Genomic DNA, 20120 nt, shown 5'->3' on the forward strand with positions numbered 1-20120 from the left:
TCAAGTTTTTAAAAACTCGTTATTTCAAAATCAAACTTAAAAAAAAAAATCAAATATTCATCAAAGTATCAAAAGTGGTATTAAAAGTAACAATATCAAAGTGAAAAAATAGGTTTCTGTCAACCTCTGAGTTTTTATTATCTGATGTTTGAACTATTTTTAACATAATTGCTATCTCAAAATTTTTATCGGATGGGTTTTGGGAAAAAGGGTGTGTGGGGACTAATTAAGCTTCGGTCTCTTTTGACTCTTTAAAAGTGAACTAGAACTTTCTATTTTCAATCAAATGAGCCCTCTCTGAAGTATCCCTTCTATAAGAACCATATATATCCCCAGAATATAACTTACAACGCCTGTCCCTGGGCCCTGGCGGGTTGTGTCGACCCTGGAGTTTTAATATCTCATGATTGAACTATTTTTAACAAAATGGTCACCCCGATTTTTATCGGGTGGGTTTATCCATCCGATACACCTAAAGGCGTGGAGGGCGAGAGGAGCTAGTTGCCCTCCGATCTTTTTCACTCTGAGTAAACGAAGTACAACTTTTAATTTTTCATTCAAATGAACCCTCTCTGAAGTTTATACGAGCATCCCTTTTATAAGAACCGTATACGGCCCTAGGACATAGCTTACAATGCCTGCTCCCCGGGCTCTGGGGTTTTTGTTATCTGACCTTTGAACTATTTTGAAAAAATGGCTCTCTCAAAGTTCTTATCGGATGGTTTTGAGGAAAATAGGGCGTGCAGAGGGAGGCCTCCGATCTCTCAGTTGCCCTCCGATCTCTTTTGATTCTTAAAAAGTGAATGAGAACTTTCAATTTCCAATCATATGAGCCCTCTCCGAAGTTTATACAAGCATCCCTTCCGTAAGAACCATATATGCCCCCATAGCAATACTTGTAACGTCTTCTCCGGGCCCTGGGGGGGGGGGTCGACACAGGTTTTTTTTATCTGGCCTGTGAACTATTTTTAACGAAATGGCCATACGTAAAGAAGTTTTTGTTATATGATCTTTGCACAATTTTTAACAAAATGGCTATCTCAATTTTTTATTAGATGTATTTGGGGAAAAAGGGCTCGGGGTGGGCGCCAGTTGCCCTCCGATCACTTTTGACTGTGAAAATGGGCACTAGAACTCTCGATTTCCAATCGAATGATCCCCCTTTGAAGTTTATACGACGACCTTTTCTATATGAAGTGCCTCTGGGAAAAAATAAATGGAGTGTGGGGGGAGGCTAGCTGCCCTCCAATCACTTTTGACTCTTAAAAAGTGAATTACAACTTTCAATTCCCAATCAAATGAGCCCTCTAGGAATTTAATACGAGCATCCCTTCCGTAACAACCATGTATGCCCCAGGGCATAACTTACAACGCCTGCTCCCGGGCCCTGGGGGGCTGTGTTGACACCGGAGTTCTTTTGTTATCAGAACTTTGAACTATTTTTAACAAAATGTCTATCTCGAAATTTTCATTTGATGCATTTAGGGCATGGAGGAGGGGGGGGGGGGCAGTTGCCGTCGGATCTCTTTTGACTCTTAAAAAGTGAAAAAGAACTTGTAATTTTCAATCAAATGAGTCATCTCCGAAGTTTATACGAGCATCCCTTCCATAAGAACTATATATGCTCCTTGAGCATTATTCATAACCTTTGCCTCCGGGCCCTGGCGGGTTCCGTCGACTAAGGAATTTTTCTTGTCTGACCTTTGAACTATTTTTAATGAAATGGCTATTATAAAAATTTTATCGGATGGGCTTGGTGAAAAACGGTTTGTGGGGGGGGGGGGGTAGTTGCCCTCGGATATCTTTTGACTCTTGAAAGGTACACAATAACTTCCGATTTCCAATCAAGTGAGCCTTCTCAGAAGTTTATACGAGCATCCCTTTCATAAAAACCATATATGCCCCCAGGACAACACTTATCACGCCTATCCCCCGGGCCCTCGAGGGAGTTTTTTTATCTAATTTTCGAACAATTTCCAAAAACTGGCTATCTCAAAATTTGTAGCGGATGGGTTTGGAGAAGAAAGCGTGGGGGAGGGGGCTAGTTGCCCTAAACTCTCTTGACTCTTAAAAACTAAACTAGAAGTTTCAATTTCCAATTAAATGAGCCCTCTATGAAGTTTATATGAGCATTACTTTCATAAGAACCATACATGCCCTTAGGGCATAACTAAGAACGTATTCCCCTGGGCCCTGGGGGATTTTAATGACACCGGATTTTTTCTTATCCGACCTTTGAACTATTTTTAACAAAATGTCATTCTAACAATTTTCATCAGATGGGTTTGGCAAAAGAAGGCGTGGGGGAGGGGGTAGCTGCCCTCGACTCTTTTGACAATTAAAAAGTTACTCGACCTTTCAATTTCCAATCAAATGAGCCCTCTCTGATGTTTATAGGAGCATCCCTTTCCTAAGAACCATATATACACCAGGGCATAACTTAAAACACCTGCCCCGGGGCCCTGGGGGGTATTGACGACACCTGAGTTTTTGTTATCTGACTTTTGAGCAATTTAACTTAATGGCTATCTCAAAATTTTTTTGGGTGCTTTTCGGGAAAGAGGGGCGTGGGGGGGGGGGCTAGTTACCATCCAATCTCTTTTGAGTCTAGAAAACTGAACTAGAACTTTCAATTTCCAATCAAATGAGCCATCTCTGAAGTTTTTACGAGCATCCTTTCAATAAGAACCATATATTCCCATGGTCTTTGAACTATTTAAAAAAAAAAACTATCTCAAAGTTCTTATCGGACGTGTTTGAGGTAAAAAGGTTGTGGAAGGGGGGGGCTAGGTGACCTCCAATCTCTTTTGACTCTTAAAAAGTGAACTAGAACTTTCAGTTACCAATCAAATGATCCCACTTTGAAGTTAAAAAGAGCATCCCTTCCATAAGACCCAGATATGCCCCTAGGGCATAACTTACAGCGCCTGACACCGGGTCCTGGTGGGTTGTGTCGACACCGGAATTTTTTTATATGATCTTTGAACTATTTTTAACAAAATACCTATCTTAAAATTTTTATTGGATGCATTTGCGAAAAAGAGGTTGGGGGGGGGGGAAGCTGACTACCCTGCAATATCTTTTTACGCTTAAAAATTGAACAATAACTTTCAATTTCCAATCAAATGAGCCCACTCTGAAGTTTATATGAGCATTCCTTCAATAAGAACCATATATAGCCCCAGGGCATAACTTATAACCCTTGCCACTGAACACTGTGGGGGGACTGTCCTGCTCAAACGTATAATTTCCAGAACTTTCAACTACGTTGGACAAAATGGCTACATCAGAATTTTGATTGGATGTGTTTCGGGAAATGGCGGACGTGGAAGGGGTGTCAGTTGCCTTAGGATCACTTTCGACTTTTAAAAAAGGAACTAGCCGTTTAAATTTCCAATCGAATGAGCACTTTCTGAAGTTTCTACAACAACGCTGTCTATACAAAACCTTATATGCCCCCAGGGCATAACTTACAACCCTTGCCCTATGGGCTGTGGGGGGTTGTCATCCTCAAAGACCTAATTTCCAGAACTTAAAACTACTTTGAATAAAATGGCTATATGAAAATTTTGAATGGATATGTTTGGGGAAAAGTTGGGCGTGACTGGGGGGTTAGTTGCCCTCCAATCACTCTCGACTATTATTAAGGGCACTAGCTCTTTGAATTTCCAATCGAATGAGTCTTTTTTGAAGTTTCTAGGACAACGCCTTTTATAAAAACCTTATATGCCCCCAGGGTATAACTTACAACCCTTGCCCTGAGGGCTGTGGGGGACTGTCCTCCTCAAAAACATAATTTATAGATTGAAATAAGCAACAGAGAACAAAATGGTCAACTACAAGCTTCGTTGAGAAGTGTTTCGGGATCCGGAGAGTGTGGAAGGAACGTTTGTTTCCTTACTATCACTTTCAAATCTGAGAAAGCATACACAATATTATAGATTTCAGTCAATAGCGTACTAGTTGAAGTTTCTACAATAATGCCTTCAATACGAAGTGCCCTGTTCTAAAGAAAAAAAATAATAAGTAATACATTGTGCCAACATCGTTCTTTTATGGCCCTCGGGCATAACTTAAAACCTTTGCCCTGAGGGTTGTGGTGGATTGTAGTCCTCAAAAACATATTTTCTATCTGGAAATCAACTACGCTGAACAAAATGGCTATCTCCAAATTTTGATTGGATATGTTTGGGGGAATGTTGGACGTGGGGAGGGGGGCTAGTTGCCCTTCAATCACTTTTGACCCTTAAAAAGAGCACTAGAAGTCTAGATTTCCATTCTTAGGAGCCCCCTTTGAAGTTTCTACGACGACCCCTTCCATATGAAGTGCCTCTGGGAAAAAAATAATAATAAAACATTGGAGCCGTATGGCCTTTACTATAGGCAAAGCTATAGCGTTGCCTCTGATGTAAAGGTATTCATGTTTGACTTCTACTTTCCCAAAATACGAAGAACGTTAAGATAAGTCTTTCAGGGAATGTTGAGGGAGTGTTGAACTAAATCATAACGTGTTATGTGTATATGGGTTGTCAAAATGGTGTAACTCCGGAATGACTGAGTATATTAATGTGGAATTTTCAGGAAATGATAAGGGAGATGATCAATTGACCAAAAAGGCAATATTTGCACTCTACTACTGCTACCGCAAGTACTATTACTACTATCACTACAACTACTATTTCTTTAGCAATAATATGGCTGAGGATATTGAAAAAAATATCTGAGGAAACGTTGAGGGGAATGTTGAACTAGATCAATGCATATTATGTGCATACAGATTGCTGATACGGGTGTATAATTAATATTTTTGGGACGGCTTACCGTATCAAGAGGAAACGTCTGGGGTATCATGAGTGGGATAATCAGCTGACCAAAAGGCAAAATGTACCTGCTGTACTACTGTATGTACTACTGCTATTAAGGCCGCTGCTACTACTGTTACTACTAATAATTATACACTATTACTGCCACTACTGCTCCTACTACTACCATTACTACTATGATACTGCTTTAATTAAGGCTACACGTATGAAGGTAAAAAGTTGACAGAATATTGAGGGAGAATTTGAACTAAATCAAGAGACGATATGTGCATGCAAATTGTCAAAAGGGCGTATCTTAAGAATTGATTTGGGTATTAAGTTGAAACTTTCGGAGAATGCTTAAAAGGGAAGATCAATTGACAAATAAATAATATATGCATATCACTACTAAAACTAATACCACAGCTACTTTTATTTATGCTACTACTGCTACTAAACTACTCCAACCACTATTTCAATTGCAACAACTTGTAAGACTTACAGTATTAAGGTGAAAAGGGCGTCAATAGGGTATCAAAAGCGCACATCATCAATATTTTTGAAACAGGTTAACATGTCAAGGTGAAACTTCCAGGGCATCATAACAGTGATTTTCAACTGACCAAAAGCAAACATGTACAAGCAACAACCGCTAATCGTACTGCTACTACTACTACTACTAATACAACACTAACACTGCAACTACTTCTACTACCACCGAAACTACTGTGATAATAATACTATTAAGGCTAAGTTTTTGAAGGTAAAATTTAAGAGAATATTGGCAAATTTGAACTAACAAAAGACACTATGTGCATTTGATTTTATTTTTGCTCATTTTTGGCTTAATGGAGTTCTTTACTTTTCTTTGAAAAATATATTTTTGCGGAAAAAGTTTTTTTTTTTTTAATTAATCTCTTAAAAAAAGGGCACTAGACCTTTCAATTTCTAATCGAATGAGCTCCCTCTGAAGTTTATGCAACCACCCCTGCATATGTAGTGGCTTTGGGAAAAACAATAATACATTGAACCCTCATGGCTCTTTACTGTCACTGTAATTCAGGTTTGGGTTGGGATAACTGAATTTAATAGCACCGGACATAGCAAAGATGCAAATTTAGGACTAAAAAATTTGTAATAAATTGCCAGTTGTGCCTGACTGTCTAAGGCTGGAAGCTCAGCCTAGTCATCAAGGAATCTGGGGCTATGTCCAACCCCAGTAACATTTCTATTAAGCAATCATATTTAGTTGCTAATTTTGATGCTATTAAAATTACTATTAAAGACTTAAAATTACTAAATCAAACTATTTGTTAACTTATTTTTCTAAGAGTACTTGTGTCTCAGCTTGAAGATATGTGAGAAGTCACTGATATTCAGCCCTTTGGCTGGGATATCCCAACTATATATCAGTTGATATTTGGATTTGATCTTCCATGGGAGTATACTTTATTTTAATGCTTTTACTGAAATTCTTCAGGTTGAAGGTGTTTTTTATGTAAACAGTCACTTGGAAAAGTTGATGTTCGAAGAACTGAGAAACTCCTGTCGTCCTGGTATGGTTGGAGGGTTTCTCCCGGGTATGAAACAGATTGCTAATGTTGCAGCGTTGCCAGGCATTGTTGGTAAGCCTTTTATGTTCTATACTTTGATTTGTGTTTCTAGCCTACTTAAATGGCTTAGTTCCAGTTGACGAATATATAAAAAAAAAATCAAGTTTCTTTAAATGGAAGTAAAGAACAACATCAACAGAAATAATCCTATATTCTAGTGGTCCTCCTTTTCTACACCCCCCCCCCCCCCGCCCCGCTTTTTGTGCTAAAATTAGTATAATTCTGTACTGAACGCATTTTACAGTTCAATATGCATAGACAGCTGGTACTTACATTGGTTTTACTTACATATCGTCTTTCAAAACATCTGTACTGAAAATTTGATTATATCAAACTAAGAGTAGAGAGTGTGAGAGGAATGGTAGCTCTCTTAAGAAAACTTTGAAAATTTGATTTTATTCAAATGGTTTTTTTTTACTTCTATTTGTGCTAATATTGTCAGCGTGATTTCAATATGAGGGAAACTTCCGTACCAACCCCTTTTGGAATTTGCGATAAAGTTTAACTTTTTCAAAACAAAGTTTCTAAAATAAAAACCGCTCCTGAAAAAGGGGACTTTTTTCGGGGAAAGGAGGTGGGACTGAAATGTCAAATGATTTTTGGAATGACTATATTTCTTGGGGAAATTTTGTGAACACTAAATATTATTTTCCCATTATTTCAAATTCCAGCAGTGTGGTCTAGGTGAAATTTAAACTGTGTAAAATTCGGTAAGAGATATGATATTTTCCCAGATCATTTTTTTACAACTGATTAATTCTTTGTCAAATGCCCTATTTCTGAATATTTCTGCTTTATATTTCTGCTCTGTCTGTTTTTCGAGGGTTTTTTTATACCTATCAGGCTTTTAATATGCAAATTAAATGAGTTTTATATTTTCATCTATTTTTAAGCCTTCATATCTTTCTCTCTTCCTCCTCTTTCCAATTGCAAAAAAAAATTCTTGTAGAATACTGTATTGAATAAAAATACACTATTTCTACTAAAACCAGTTTTTAAAAGACAGAAATAAAGACAAAATTTTTAGGCCCTTTTTTCTCAAATTTTTCTGCTTACCAACTTTGTGTCCTACGGACTTTTGTTTTCAATCAGTTTATTAAGCGATAATCCAAATGTATTTTCCCAAGATGATTGAAAAGGATTATACAAGATTGGTGCTTAAACTGAAAAATTCGCGAGTCTTGCGATTGTCGATGTTAAAACATCAGTCACTTCGGAGAACGACCGTAAAATTTAAATTCTGGATACTGGAGGTTTAATTTGCAGTGCCCCTAGGACTCTCCATTGTCCCTAGACTTTCCTGGCTTGCTCCTAAAGTGTCCTGACAGCATGTACTATTAAATTACATGATGTCAGTAATGCAGGGTCTCCCTCCACCCACAGAGGTAAAAATGAATTATACTGTTTCAAATAAATTATTGCTGTGCCATGGCGTCTGAGGCCGATACAGCTCTTTGTGCCCCTTGTCTATCCCAATTTGTTCAAAACTACATTCTTTGCTGCCTCCCATGAAGTTCCAATTTCATTTCCTTTCGATAGGAAGTCCGCCGTCCCCGAGTGATGCAGGAAGAGATCTTATAAGAACTCTTCCCGCGTCGTTCTGGGACGACCTGCTTCTTGTTTGGCCCCAGATGGATGACGAAAAAGCTGCAATCTATCATTGTTCGTCGGTGTAAGACATGATCTAGCCATTTTAATCATTTCAGCAACTAAGCAAAAGGCATGGCAAGAATGTCTGAGGTAATGATAATACTGAATGAACCTCAATCCCATGCGACACTTCGAAGACATGCAATAATGAGTATCGTAGTAAATCACAGATTAAAATGATGCGGCAACGAAATCTACGTTTAAAAGAAAAGCGACAGCGAGAACCACCTATATTGGAGTCAGTAATTTGTCGTTAAAACATGACCTAGTCATTTTAATCCTTTGAATTGCCTTTTGTTACAATGTGTTTGACATTATGAGTTTAGAATCCAGATTGTTTCTTAAATATAAAAAATGAAAAATTCTATCAAAATACAAAGTATTACAATGCACATATGTTGCTGTTAAACCTTTCGTGGTATAATTAGAAAAGTTTAATCTTAATACCAACGCAAATTCCGTTTTGAATATTACCAGATTTACTATTGCCCGACCTCAAAGAACGGCGGCTTCCAGTACTCTATAGTCCATGTAATCCTTTTCATACTGCTAACTTGCTTATGGACTCCCTCTTATAGTCTCAAACTTCCTTAGGAATGGTAAGTGAAAAACTACTTCAATGTATTGTAGATGACCTATGAATTTAGCTGTGATGTCCTGAATTGTAAACGGTGATGGAAAAATAAGATAGAGTTAAAACGCTTTGTTCAAGAAGTATTTGATGAAATTTTAATTTTTGTCTTTAAACACAAAAATAGCTAATTACTTGAATGAACCTTATGGGGTGTTATGAGACTTTTTATCTCTGGCTCAATGTTTATGAGAAGCAACCATATTTCTATATGAGTCCTAGTTTCTAATTGATTTCTAAACCAAACTATCTAAGGACACTGAACCCAGGTTCTACAAAACAAAAGGAATCAACCGCTCTGTACAATCACTCAAAATGCTGGATATATAATTAGGATGTTTTTTTTTACCAGAAATAGTCATTTAAGCCATGTTTTGTTTTAGATGATTGAATTATGCTGCAATTCCTTGTTTTTACTCTCGAGGTATTGCAACACTAAATCAGGGACGTAATTTGCTATGGGGGGCAACTGCCCTCTAGACTCCAGTTAACCCCCCAGACCCCAGTTTGCCCCCTCCGCTCCAGCAGAAATTTAGTTCCCTTCAAAAATATTGTCATAGCTAAGATAAGCCTGCATAATTCAAGCATATTTCAGCCCTTTCCTGTAGCCTATTGCTGACTCTAGGTGGGAGCTAGAGGCTAGCTAAGCCTGAAAATTTCCACGGCGGTGGCGGAGCTCCAGGCAACGAGGCTTGACCCTCCGTCCCTAGACACTATAGGAAATCCGTCAGCGCACCTCAAAGTGATGAAAGGGTGTAAACATCATTGTGCTTCACGCCTAGCAATGTGGTGGCTAACGCGCTACAGGTGACCGCAAGAGTGAGGATCTTGTGGTGAACTTTATCCCCAAGAAACGTCCAGCAAAGATGATGAATCTGATAAAGAGTAAAAGTTTGGCTACGGGATCCCCGGTTTCATACAATGCGACGATACTTGCGCCCTGATGAAAATTCGGCTAGCTACCATCATATTAAGAGGACAAGGCCTAATCTTTGACTGCTGGAACCTATGCTCGATAAAATGCCCCCTGACACAAGCTTTTATAGCTGAAGAATTTCATATTTATAATTTTGACACCTTGTGCGTCTCTGGGACGAGGTTGAATGGACGTGACATCTCTTCCCTAGAAGCACTATCTGGGAAGAAGGTCGTATTATACAGCTCAGGACCAACTGATGGTTCTGGTTTAGCAGGTGTAGGTCTCATATAGTCCCAAAAAACAGGCCACTGGGTTCCTCGAATATGAGGCAGTACCTAGCATGATTGCATGGGCAAGATTTAAAGGCCAAAAATAACAACATGGCCGTCCTTAGCGTATACGCCCCAACCAGAGATGCGCCTGAACACCTAAAAGATCAGTTTTACAGTAAAATTCAGATGGTCATGGCAGGATCCCCGAAAAGACATACTTATGATTCGAGGCGATTTTGATGCAAGGATCGGTGGCAGGCTGAATGACTTTCAACAGGCAATTGGCAATCATGGCCTCGGTGAAAGGTGCTCTAATAGAAAAGACTACTTCTGTACGCAATGCAGAACAATCTTGCTGTGGCTAATACTTGGTTTATAGACAAACCATGTCACACATATACCTGCGAATCCCGCGATGGAAGAGTGAAAGCTCAAATTGATTACCTGCTTATATCGTCAAGGTGGAAGACCATATGTTAGACTCAAGGGTGCACAGAGGTGCTGACACAGGATCAAAAAATGGGTCCGACCATTTCTTGCTGAAGACCAGGCTAAGGTTCAGACTCATTACAAAGAAGGCGTCCATGCTAAGTCAGAAAATAGGTGTATCTAAATTGAAAACAGATAAATACCGGGAATCCTTTGTCCTTGAACTTTCCAATCGCTTCGCCATCCTGCAAGACGACGCCAAAGGTATTGATCAGGATTCCAACTCATCAGGATGTCCCGCTTCCAAGATACAGAGAAAATGGAGCAAGTTCAAAGGCTACGTGAAGGAAACTGCAACATATATCCTCGGAGTTGTAAAAAGGAAAGCCAAAAAATGGACCTCTGAGAAAAGCTAAAACTCTCTGCAAAGAAGAAGGAGATAACGAGCAAAAAGTCAGCTGCATATAAACCACTCCGTCAGGAATGTCACAAGTCTTCTAGAGCTTACAGAAAGGCCTACTGGTCAAATATGGCCAATGAATTGGAAAAAGCTGCCTCACGAAATGATGCAAGGAAACTTTACCAGTTTCTTGGAGGATGCACTGGGAAGAGAAAGCAATCTACCATCCCCCTGCTTATAGCGAAAGACAGGAAATTGCTCACAAGTAGGGAAAAACGTATTGAAAGGTGGCGGGCACAATTCCAAGAATTGCTGAGACCGGGAATTACTAGCAACGGAAACCAATACCCCATAAACTCACTCAATCCGTCAGAAAACCATTCTTATGAAAATGTGTCTACGGACCCACCTACTAAAGAGGAAGTAGTCCAGGCAATCAAACGTCTAAAAAAACACAAGAGTCCTTGAATAGATGGCATCTCTACTGAGCTGCTGAAAGCTCTGCCTGAGTCGGCTGCAGATGAGCTCCATGAACCTAATACGGATGTATGAGACAATGAATACATTCCCGATGAGTGGAAGACATCGATAATTGTCCCTATCTTCGAAATAGATGAACCCGAATGGAATTTAAAAATTACCGTGGTATACCCCTCATCCCGATTGATGCACAGATATTCGCAATTATACTTCTAAATAGGTTCCGAGACACTATAAATTCCCAAATGCGACCCAACCAATCAGGATTTAGACCAAAAATGGGATTCTGTGATCAGGTCTTTAGCATGCGACAGGTCCTAGAACATTGCTCGAAACTCCAGCAGGAGACAATCCAAATCTTCATCGATTTCATCACGGCCTTTGACTCGGTCCATCGGGACGTCTTAAGGGTCGCAATGAGAGAGAACAGAGTCCCTGAGAAGATCATCAGACTGTTGAAGGCATTCTACGATGGAACCAAGGCCGAAGTTAGAGTGGATAGTGAGCTTTCGGATCTGGTCCTGATTGAGGAGAGTGTACGTCAAGGATGCGTTCTGTCACTGACCTTGTTCAACTTCATCATTGATTGGATTCTCGTGGCCTTCAACAAGTATAAATGTATGGAAGTGAGCCTGTCCTTCTCTGTCACGGATCTTGATTACGCTGATGATGTGGACATACTTGCAGAGTCTGTTATAGATGCCCAGGCCATGATTAATGAAGTAGCAAGCAGAGCACTTTTGACTGGTCTCCAAATAAGTCTACCAAAGACGAAAATGATGCGGATACGATGCGGACAGCTGGGATGGATGACACCCCTGTGATCCTAATTGGTAGTCAAATTTAGGACGTTCAGTCGTTCAAATACCTTGGATCAATGATGAATGCAGTTGGGGAATCATCAGAGGAGATCCGGAATCGCATATCCTCAGCACGGAACGTCTTTATGCTGCTAAAGATCTAGCTTTGGAAGCGTAGCGAAATCTCTCCATGCACAAAGCTCCGAGTTTACGATCCCATGGTACTATCTGTTTTCCTCTATGGGTGTAAAACTTGGTCACTGAAAGCAACGGAAGCGTCAAACTTGGACGTATTCCATCACAAATGCCTGCGATATATACTAGCCATTCGCCTCTCAGACAGAGTCTCGAACGAAGAGGTCAAAAGAAGAGGTGGGAATCGCCCACTCGTCTCTCATGTTGTTAAAATGAGGTGTCTGAGGTAGTTTGGCTTCACCATGCAGAGATCAGAAGAGCATGTTACCAAAAAATACCTCAAATGCCTTCCACTACCAGTATGGAAGAAGAAAGCAGGAGGACAAAAGAAAACATGGCTTGCGACAGTCAAGGCTGACCTAGAGCCTATTGGGGGTTTTCGAAAATTTGGGTGACGCTAGGATCGTCACTGGCTTGAAAATATGTACCTGGCCACCCTCGATCCTGGATGCGGCTTGAACGTGCAACAAGTAGTAAGTAATTTAAGCATCCACAGAAACGGGTCAGTTTTCTTTAGTATATCCTTGTCTTATGGTACTTTATCCTCATTTTTCAGTTTTCACATATCATTTTCACTTGATTTGGGAAAACTGGCTCCAATTTTGCCCCCCTCCCACCAAATTTTGAAGAACTTACACCACTGTACTGCATGAAAAAAGTGAATAGAATGAATTCAAACAAGCACCTTCAGATAACCATAGTTCTTCTCATGGGCGCCCATAAGCTGAATTTTAGTGGGACTTACCTGTACTAGTCGGCACTTCCAATGCTGTATAATAGAAATCTCAAAACAAAAATATAAGGCAGCATCATTCAGCGAGTGGAGGGGTGAGGGTCTTGCGCCCCCCCCCCCCTTATGGGCATCCATGGTTCCTCTGTGTAAGTAAATGATTTGCTTACTAGTAAGTTGCAACTCTTGCTTACATTAACCAGAACTTCAAAAAAAAAACTTTAATAGGAATATTTACGTTTAAAGAATCAACTTCTATGGTAATACTAAAAATATAAAATTCGTTCAGTTTAAGGTCACCCAACAAAAGTTGCGAGTCTAAGAAAATTTAATCTATTTACGAAAAAAGAGGAAACGCTTTCATTATCAGGGGTGTAAATGGTTTTAAAAGCGAATTTCCTATACTAATTTGAATAAGAATTACCCGGAAATTCGTGAAAATAATTTTTTTTGGTGGAGGTTGAGGCCCACTCCTCTTGTGTACGTGCCTGTATTAGTTTTATTTTAGATGGCCGAGGGTCGGTTACAATCTCGTGTATATTAAGGACTTGTAGTCTATAACCCCTTGACAGAAGTTACTCACAACTAAGTAAAACTCTTCCATAAAACGTAAATAGTTCTTCTGTGATAAGTAGTGATCTCTCATCTTAGGTATTCCTTTTGATTTTGTTAACAGCTTTAATGATATGTAGTGATTTAGTGCAAAAGTTCGCTTCGGTTTTTGTGATCATAAGACAAGGCTCAGTACTCTTACCACATTCGTTACTCCCTTTGGGTTGCTGCTCTTACCATATTTGTTGATCAGTTTATCCCATTTGGTAAACAACTCTTGTATTTCTTCCAGGAAAATCAATCGGTTTGCCTGATGTTCATTCTGGATATGGTTTTGCTATTGGAAATATGGCTGCTTTTGATATGGCTGATGCAAAATCAATTGTTTCTCCTGGTGGAGTTGGTTTTGATATCAACTGTGGTGTTCGCTTGCTAAGAACAAACCTGACTGAGAAAGACGTGCTCCCTGTCAAAGGTAACTAACACATGTTCTATTTTAAATTTTAGAGTCTCTTTAAGAGAATAAAAATTCGTTTAGGACCTTAATAAAAAAAATTCAAGTGAATGACGTCACATTCATATTCATTTAAAGAGCAAATTACATCATTTTTTCTCAGGCAAATGACATCATCATTTTGTTCGTATCGTTTTTGGTAACTATGACGAATACGAAATATACATTGAGTTAGAAACGAAAATAAAATCTGTGGTTAGAAATTGAAATTAACATGGTGCCAAGGAAGGTGTTACTTTTGTGTCTGTAAAAATAAACTGGAAGGAGGAATTGAATTTACTCCAGAATTTCTTAATTCAATTGAAGTTGCTATCTTATGACTGAAAATTAAAGAGTAACACGATAAATATCCAATGTGCAATTTAGATACTTCAGAGGGAATATTCAACAGAACAATACTGGTTGTTACTTAATTGAATACCAACATAATTAAAGTAAAAATATAATTACTGGGTTTAAGCGGGGAAAAAAGTTTTTTAGTACCTATGACTTCATGCGAAATTATATTAGATGATGAATAAATCCGAACAGCTAAAGCAAAATGCATGGAAAAAATGTTTGAGGTAATAGCGAACGAAAACAAAGCACAACAAGATCTGCGGCTAGGAGACATGCGATAACAAGCATCAGAATGATTTACAAGTGAAATTAATGGGCAACGGAATCTGTGGTTAGAAGACAAGCGACAGCAATGGACCCATTGAATAGTAAACGAAATTTGTGGTTAGAAGACAAGCAGCAGCGGGAATGACAACGATTCCCAGGAGAATACAAATCCTATAAAATATATGATTCTCTGAAGGATAAACAGGAAGGAGGAATTTAACCCTCGCCAGAATATCTTTCTGATTTGCTACCTCTTGACTTTATGCTAATGAATAACACGATAGTTATGCTAATTCCTAATTTGAGAAAAACATATATACAAGGCTGTCACGTTTCCGAGTGCCTGGGCCAGAGCGAAGCTCGAGCTCCTGGCGCTATATATATATTTCGCAGGTTTTACCTAACATAGGGATACCATAAAGATCTTATGGTAGAGGCTCCACTGTGCCGGGTAAAGAAAGTAAAGCCTCGAAACCCGTTAAGGCAGGTGGTGTTTCTTCTGATGAGCCCTAATGGAAGGTTCTACTTGGAAATATTTTGCTAGGTTTAAGGTGCTTTAGTTTATAAATTTACAACGATTTATAATTATTGATGACGAGTCTGCATGGATTTGGACATTTCTATTTGGTTGATGATTCGGGTATACTGTTTGGTCCTAGGTAGTTGGATGGATGGGTAAGGTCAAAACCTCGTTCAAGTAAACATTTATCTCAATTACTGGATTAGGATGACAGTTCTTTTCTTCTTCTTCTCTCACTCTCTCTTTTTTTTTTTTTTTTTTTCTTACTAAGTAATTACCTCTAAAACCTTATATATATATATATATATATATATATATATATATATATATATATATATATATATATATATATATATATATATATATATATATATATATATATATATATATATATACGTATACTTATTTATTTATATTTCCAACCCGTCTTACAACACAAAAGTACACAGAGACGGAGTATAGATAAAACGAAAAAAAAGAATATGAGAAAGAGAAAAAAAGAGACATCACAACTATCAGAACAAATTTTAAAGAACGTCTATAAAGCACTGAACAACTTTACATACATAAAACTTTAAATATCACTGTACAAAAAGGTGAGATCATGGATGAAAACTGGTATTGTGATTGTGTTTCGAAACATATTTTGATACAGCTAATGCTGAGTCGGCTATTTTATAATTACGGATTAATGCTGAATTACGGGTCCACGGGGTAAATGAAGTAAATATTTTGCAAATTTGAAATATGCTGAACGGAGTTTACGTTTATCTGTTTGTGAGAAAAACTTTCAAAATGGTGCTATGTATAGAAAATATGGCTGTGCTGTTTAATTATATAGTTTAGCGAGGATTATTCGGTTGAAACGGTTTTTATTTCGGACAACTAAAGCATAAGACGCACCACATTTATTTTCAAGGTAGGTATTCAGCAGCAAATGGGTTCGCTTTAGGGATGGGCCAATTAGTAGACCAAGATAAAAAGTTGTTTAACTGGGTTTTCTAAAGAGCGTTCCAGTTGGACAGATAGTGCGTGGTCGGAATTGCGGCATTTAAAAACAACAACCTCAGCTATTTCATAATTATATTCCAACACCAATTTAGAATATTCACTCTCAAGTATGCTGAAGTTTTATTCGATACGCTATAATGACCAGCTAAAATTAGAAACATCATCCGCAACACCGACAAGTGCCACGTTTGTTGTTGCCTCAATGCATGAGAATATGCGTTTTGATTGAGCATCTAGGACACCGTTGTTAAAAAGGGTAAGCGACGGATAGCGCCTTGACGCGTACCTTTATAAACAGAAATAAAACTTTTCAGATTATTTGGTGGGTTACTGGGAAGAGATTAAAGCATAAAGTATATACTTTATAGATAAAGATAAAGCATGTGTCTATTTCGTGGAGCACGTGAAACGTTACATGAATCGGGAACCGGCAAGTTAAATGGATTTGTAATTTTGACGCGTACTTCAAGCCGCGATTATGAATTTCTCAAGGTACGATGACACCTTTTTTACAGGGTTTTGGGGTTTAAAGAATAGCTAGTTTACAGAAATCTGAATAACGTAGGAGAATGGACTTTTTTCAGTCGAACGTTCTAAGTTAAACTTATACAGTTTCAATCAACTAAAACAAGAATTTCGAATTTGAAGTATACCTAGAGGATGATCCAAAAAAAAAATGCAAATTCACAATCGTTGAGAATAATTCATCGCTGAATGGACAACTGCCTGGACAATTAAATGTCCAGAATTCAATGGGACATAATTCCAAAATGATCAATATCCAATTCAATGTCAATATACAGAATCCAATTGAACGAAATCCCTGGACCAGGCACCACGACAAGACCAGTCCGAGTAGCTAAAGCAAAAGGCAGGGATAGAATGTCTGAGTTATGACTCATTATACATGGAATTGAGATTCATTATACTGAATCAATCTCAATCCCATGAACACTTCGAAAAAATGCGATAACGAGCATCACAACGAATCATAGATGAAAAATGATGCACAGCGAAAGCTACGGTTAAAAGACAAGCGACTGCGAGAATCACCTATATACGAGCCAGTCATGTACTATATATACAGGTACTATATATACAAAGATGTAGATTCAGAAGATGAATTGAGACAAAAATGTTTACAATAGCTGATATCTTGGTCTTGTGCATTATGCCGTGTTTTAGGGGATTTTTATTTAAATGACAGTTTTCTTTTCGTTTTTTCTTTTTGTGTTTCTGTTGTTTTCTTTTTTCATATTTTTGAGCCTAGTTTATTTTTATTTCGGTTTCTTTCAACATGAAAATAGAAAGGCAGATTGCGGTCTAAAGAGATATTTGAATATAAACATGTGTATATATATATATATATATATATATTATATATATATATTATATATATATATTATATATATATATATATATATATATATATATATATATATATATATATATATATATATATATATATATATATATATATATATATATATATATATATATATATATATATATATATATATATATATATATATATATATATATATATATATATATATATATATAGTAATAATGTGATTTTTGTTTTTAGAACAGCTTGCTCAGAGTCTTTTTGACCACATTCCAGTAGGAGTTGGATCAAAAGGTATTATACCTATGACTGCAAACGACCTTGAAGAAGCACTTGAAATGGGTATTGATTGGTCCTTGAGAGAGGGTGAGTTTCCTTTCTGGGAACTAACTGAGAGAGTGTTTCTAAATGCCTACTTAAGAGATTGAATTTTACCATTGGGTGTGTTCGCTTGAGGTTGCATCTGAATGTGTTTGGTTGCATTTTCTTATGGATGCTGTAATGACTGCTTCTGATGTACTCTTACCAATGATAATACATTTTTTGGTAAGAGGTACCTTTAGAGATATGAAATATTTGAATGAATCTTTGTAGGAAAATCACTTATATTATTTTTTGTACTTCCTATACTTGTTTCAGATTCCACTTTGGCAAAATCCTCCTCCTCCTCAAAGAAGAGAAATTTAAATTATCTCATGTATATTTTTTCTTCAGTTGAAACAAATTTTTCTTATTTCAGCCTTTTCTTTAGAAAATTTAACTTAATCTTCTTCCTTGCTCTTTTTTTTCAGCATTATCAACCATGCTCAAAAATCAAAATTATCGCACTGCTGAATTCAAAACGAAATTTCAAACAAGCCAGACCGGGAAAAAAAACAAATAACTACAATATAACAAATCTTAAATTTCCTCCTAAATGCATTTTAGTCTATTTATCTTTCTTGCTTGGAGATAGTAGTCCCCAGCCAGGTTGCGCTTAGGAACGATTAACATAAAAAAAGGTAACGTCATGTTTAGCCAAAATAAAAGCCTAAAAGTGTAAAACTGTGCTTAAATTTGCTTAAATAAGCAAAACCCAGGTCGCAGGTTTAAATTAATTTAATATAAAAGAAATTTTGCGCTTTGTATTCATTCGGTGAGAAAGAGTCACCTGAAGAAACCCCGTATTTCTCTGAAGCCTTTCTAATAGTTAGAATTTTGCTTAAATAGGCAAAACTGAGGTCTCGGGTTTCATATACATATTTAATTTTGAGCCTAACTTATTCAACTGTATATATCATTCAACGTCCTGTACGCCTACTTGCAAAACATATGGCAAAACATAGTGCTCTAAATTGTGAAAATTTATTGTGGACGAGAGTTCGCCGGTTTTTTATTGTTTTCTTTGTTGTTTTTTTTGCTCTCTTTTTTCCCCTGTTTTTCTGAACGTAGGGCCTTTTGGGTGGAATATGATAGTGAATTCTTTAATATGAATTTCTGGTCATTTTAAGTTTGAATTACTATAGGTCTTTATTTCTGCTCGTCGCAAGTTTAACATGGTTCTTTACTTTTCTTGCAAAAACTTCTTTTTCGAAAATTGTCTTTTTAAATTAACTCCAATTATTATCATATTGCTATAATAAATGAGCATGGTATGATATGATATGATTTATCAACATGTAACAATCATGTGAATGCAACAATTAAAACCTTTAACCTGGACTTATGATTAAGTCTCCGGGTGAAAATTTTTTTAGCGCACTTTCATTTGAAAAAGACTTATTTCCTGACTGTTTTTAAAATCATCCCAGAAATCTCCTCCCCCCCTCCCCGTGCCTCCGTTCCACACAGATTCAAGCCCCTTTCCGAGTTGAAGAAATAGGAAGGAGGTTAAGTTCAGTCTCGGGATGTCACAAGGACATAAAAATACATTGAGACTTTGCGGGAGTTCCGGCAGAACTGATGCAGGTTGCACTAATCAATGTTCGGGATCTTCCGCCGTCCAACGATAGCCCCCATAGGTAAACCATTTATTTGTTCGAAATACTCCCCTCTGAATTGATAAAAATAAGAGAACATATTCCACAACCTTACTAAATTCATAATTACAGAAACTTCCAAATCTGTTTTGCCACTAATCAAATCCAAATTTCTTAACAACTTTCTTTCTAGAAGAGTTTCGGCTGCTTTTACATCAATATTTGTTTACATTGATATAATTTCGAAGCTTGAAAGCAAAGAATTCGAAAAAGCCACTATTCATATTAGATTTTCAGCCGATTCTGGGGACTTTTTAGTATGAGAAATTTTTGTATATCAAAGCGTCCGATAGAATTCCGCTAAACACTTGCCTACATCACTTGTTGGTGGCCTTGTTTATGACACAATTGGTCGTAATAGCTTATAAGTTTTTGGAAATCCATACAATTTATGGCACAAGAAACTGCGTGGCAGGCATTTGTAATAAAGTTGAGGTGTAATTTTTCCTTCATCCTTTAAACACTTTAATTTGTTCTTAAACTTATTTGTAAAAGGGTGTTGGATTATACGATAGCTTCTTGTATGTTTTTTTCATCATTTAGTAAACTTTTTAATTCTGATTCGTAGTCCTCAGTATTTATGACAACTAAAGTGTTGTTTTTATCTGCTTTTGTAATGGTAATTGAGCC

At 37.4% G+C, this 20120-nt stretch overlaps 1 protein-coding gene across 1 annotated transcript in view; it reads left to right on the plus strand.

Annotated features, from left to right (window-relative positions):
* Positions 1–20120, plus strand: part of RtcB (RtcB RNA ligase) — a 75887-nt gene that overhangs the window by 21642 nt on the left and 34125 nt on the right. Inside the window, exons 3-5 of the mRNA XM_089107266.1 lie at positions 6283–6427; positions 13766–13948; positions 17713–17838. Coding sequence (XP_088963392.1) covers positions 6283–6427; positions 13766–13948; positions 17713–17838 — 454 coding nt within the window. The remainder of the gene's footprint in view (positions 1–6282; positions 6428–13765; positions 13949–17712; positions 17839–20120) is intronic.

This window comes from Artemia sp. Qi Xiang Cuo, chromosome 21, assembly GCF_049724085.1.
Source record: "Artemia sp. Qi Xiang Cuo chromosome 21, ASM4972408v1, whole genome shotgun sequence".
NCBI classification, from domain to species: domain Eukaryota; kingdom Metazoa; phylum Arthropoda; class Branchiopoda; order Anostraca; family Artemiidae; genus Artemia; species Artemia sp. Qi Xiang Cuo.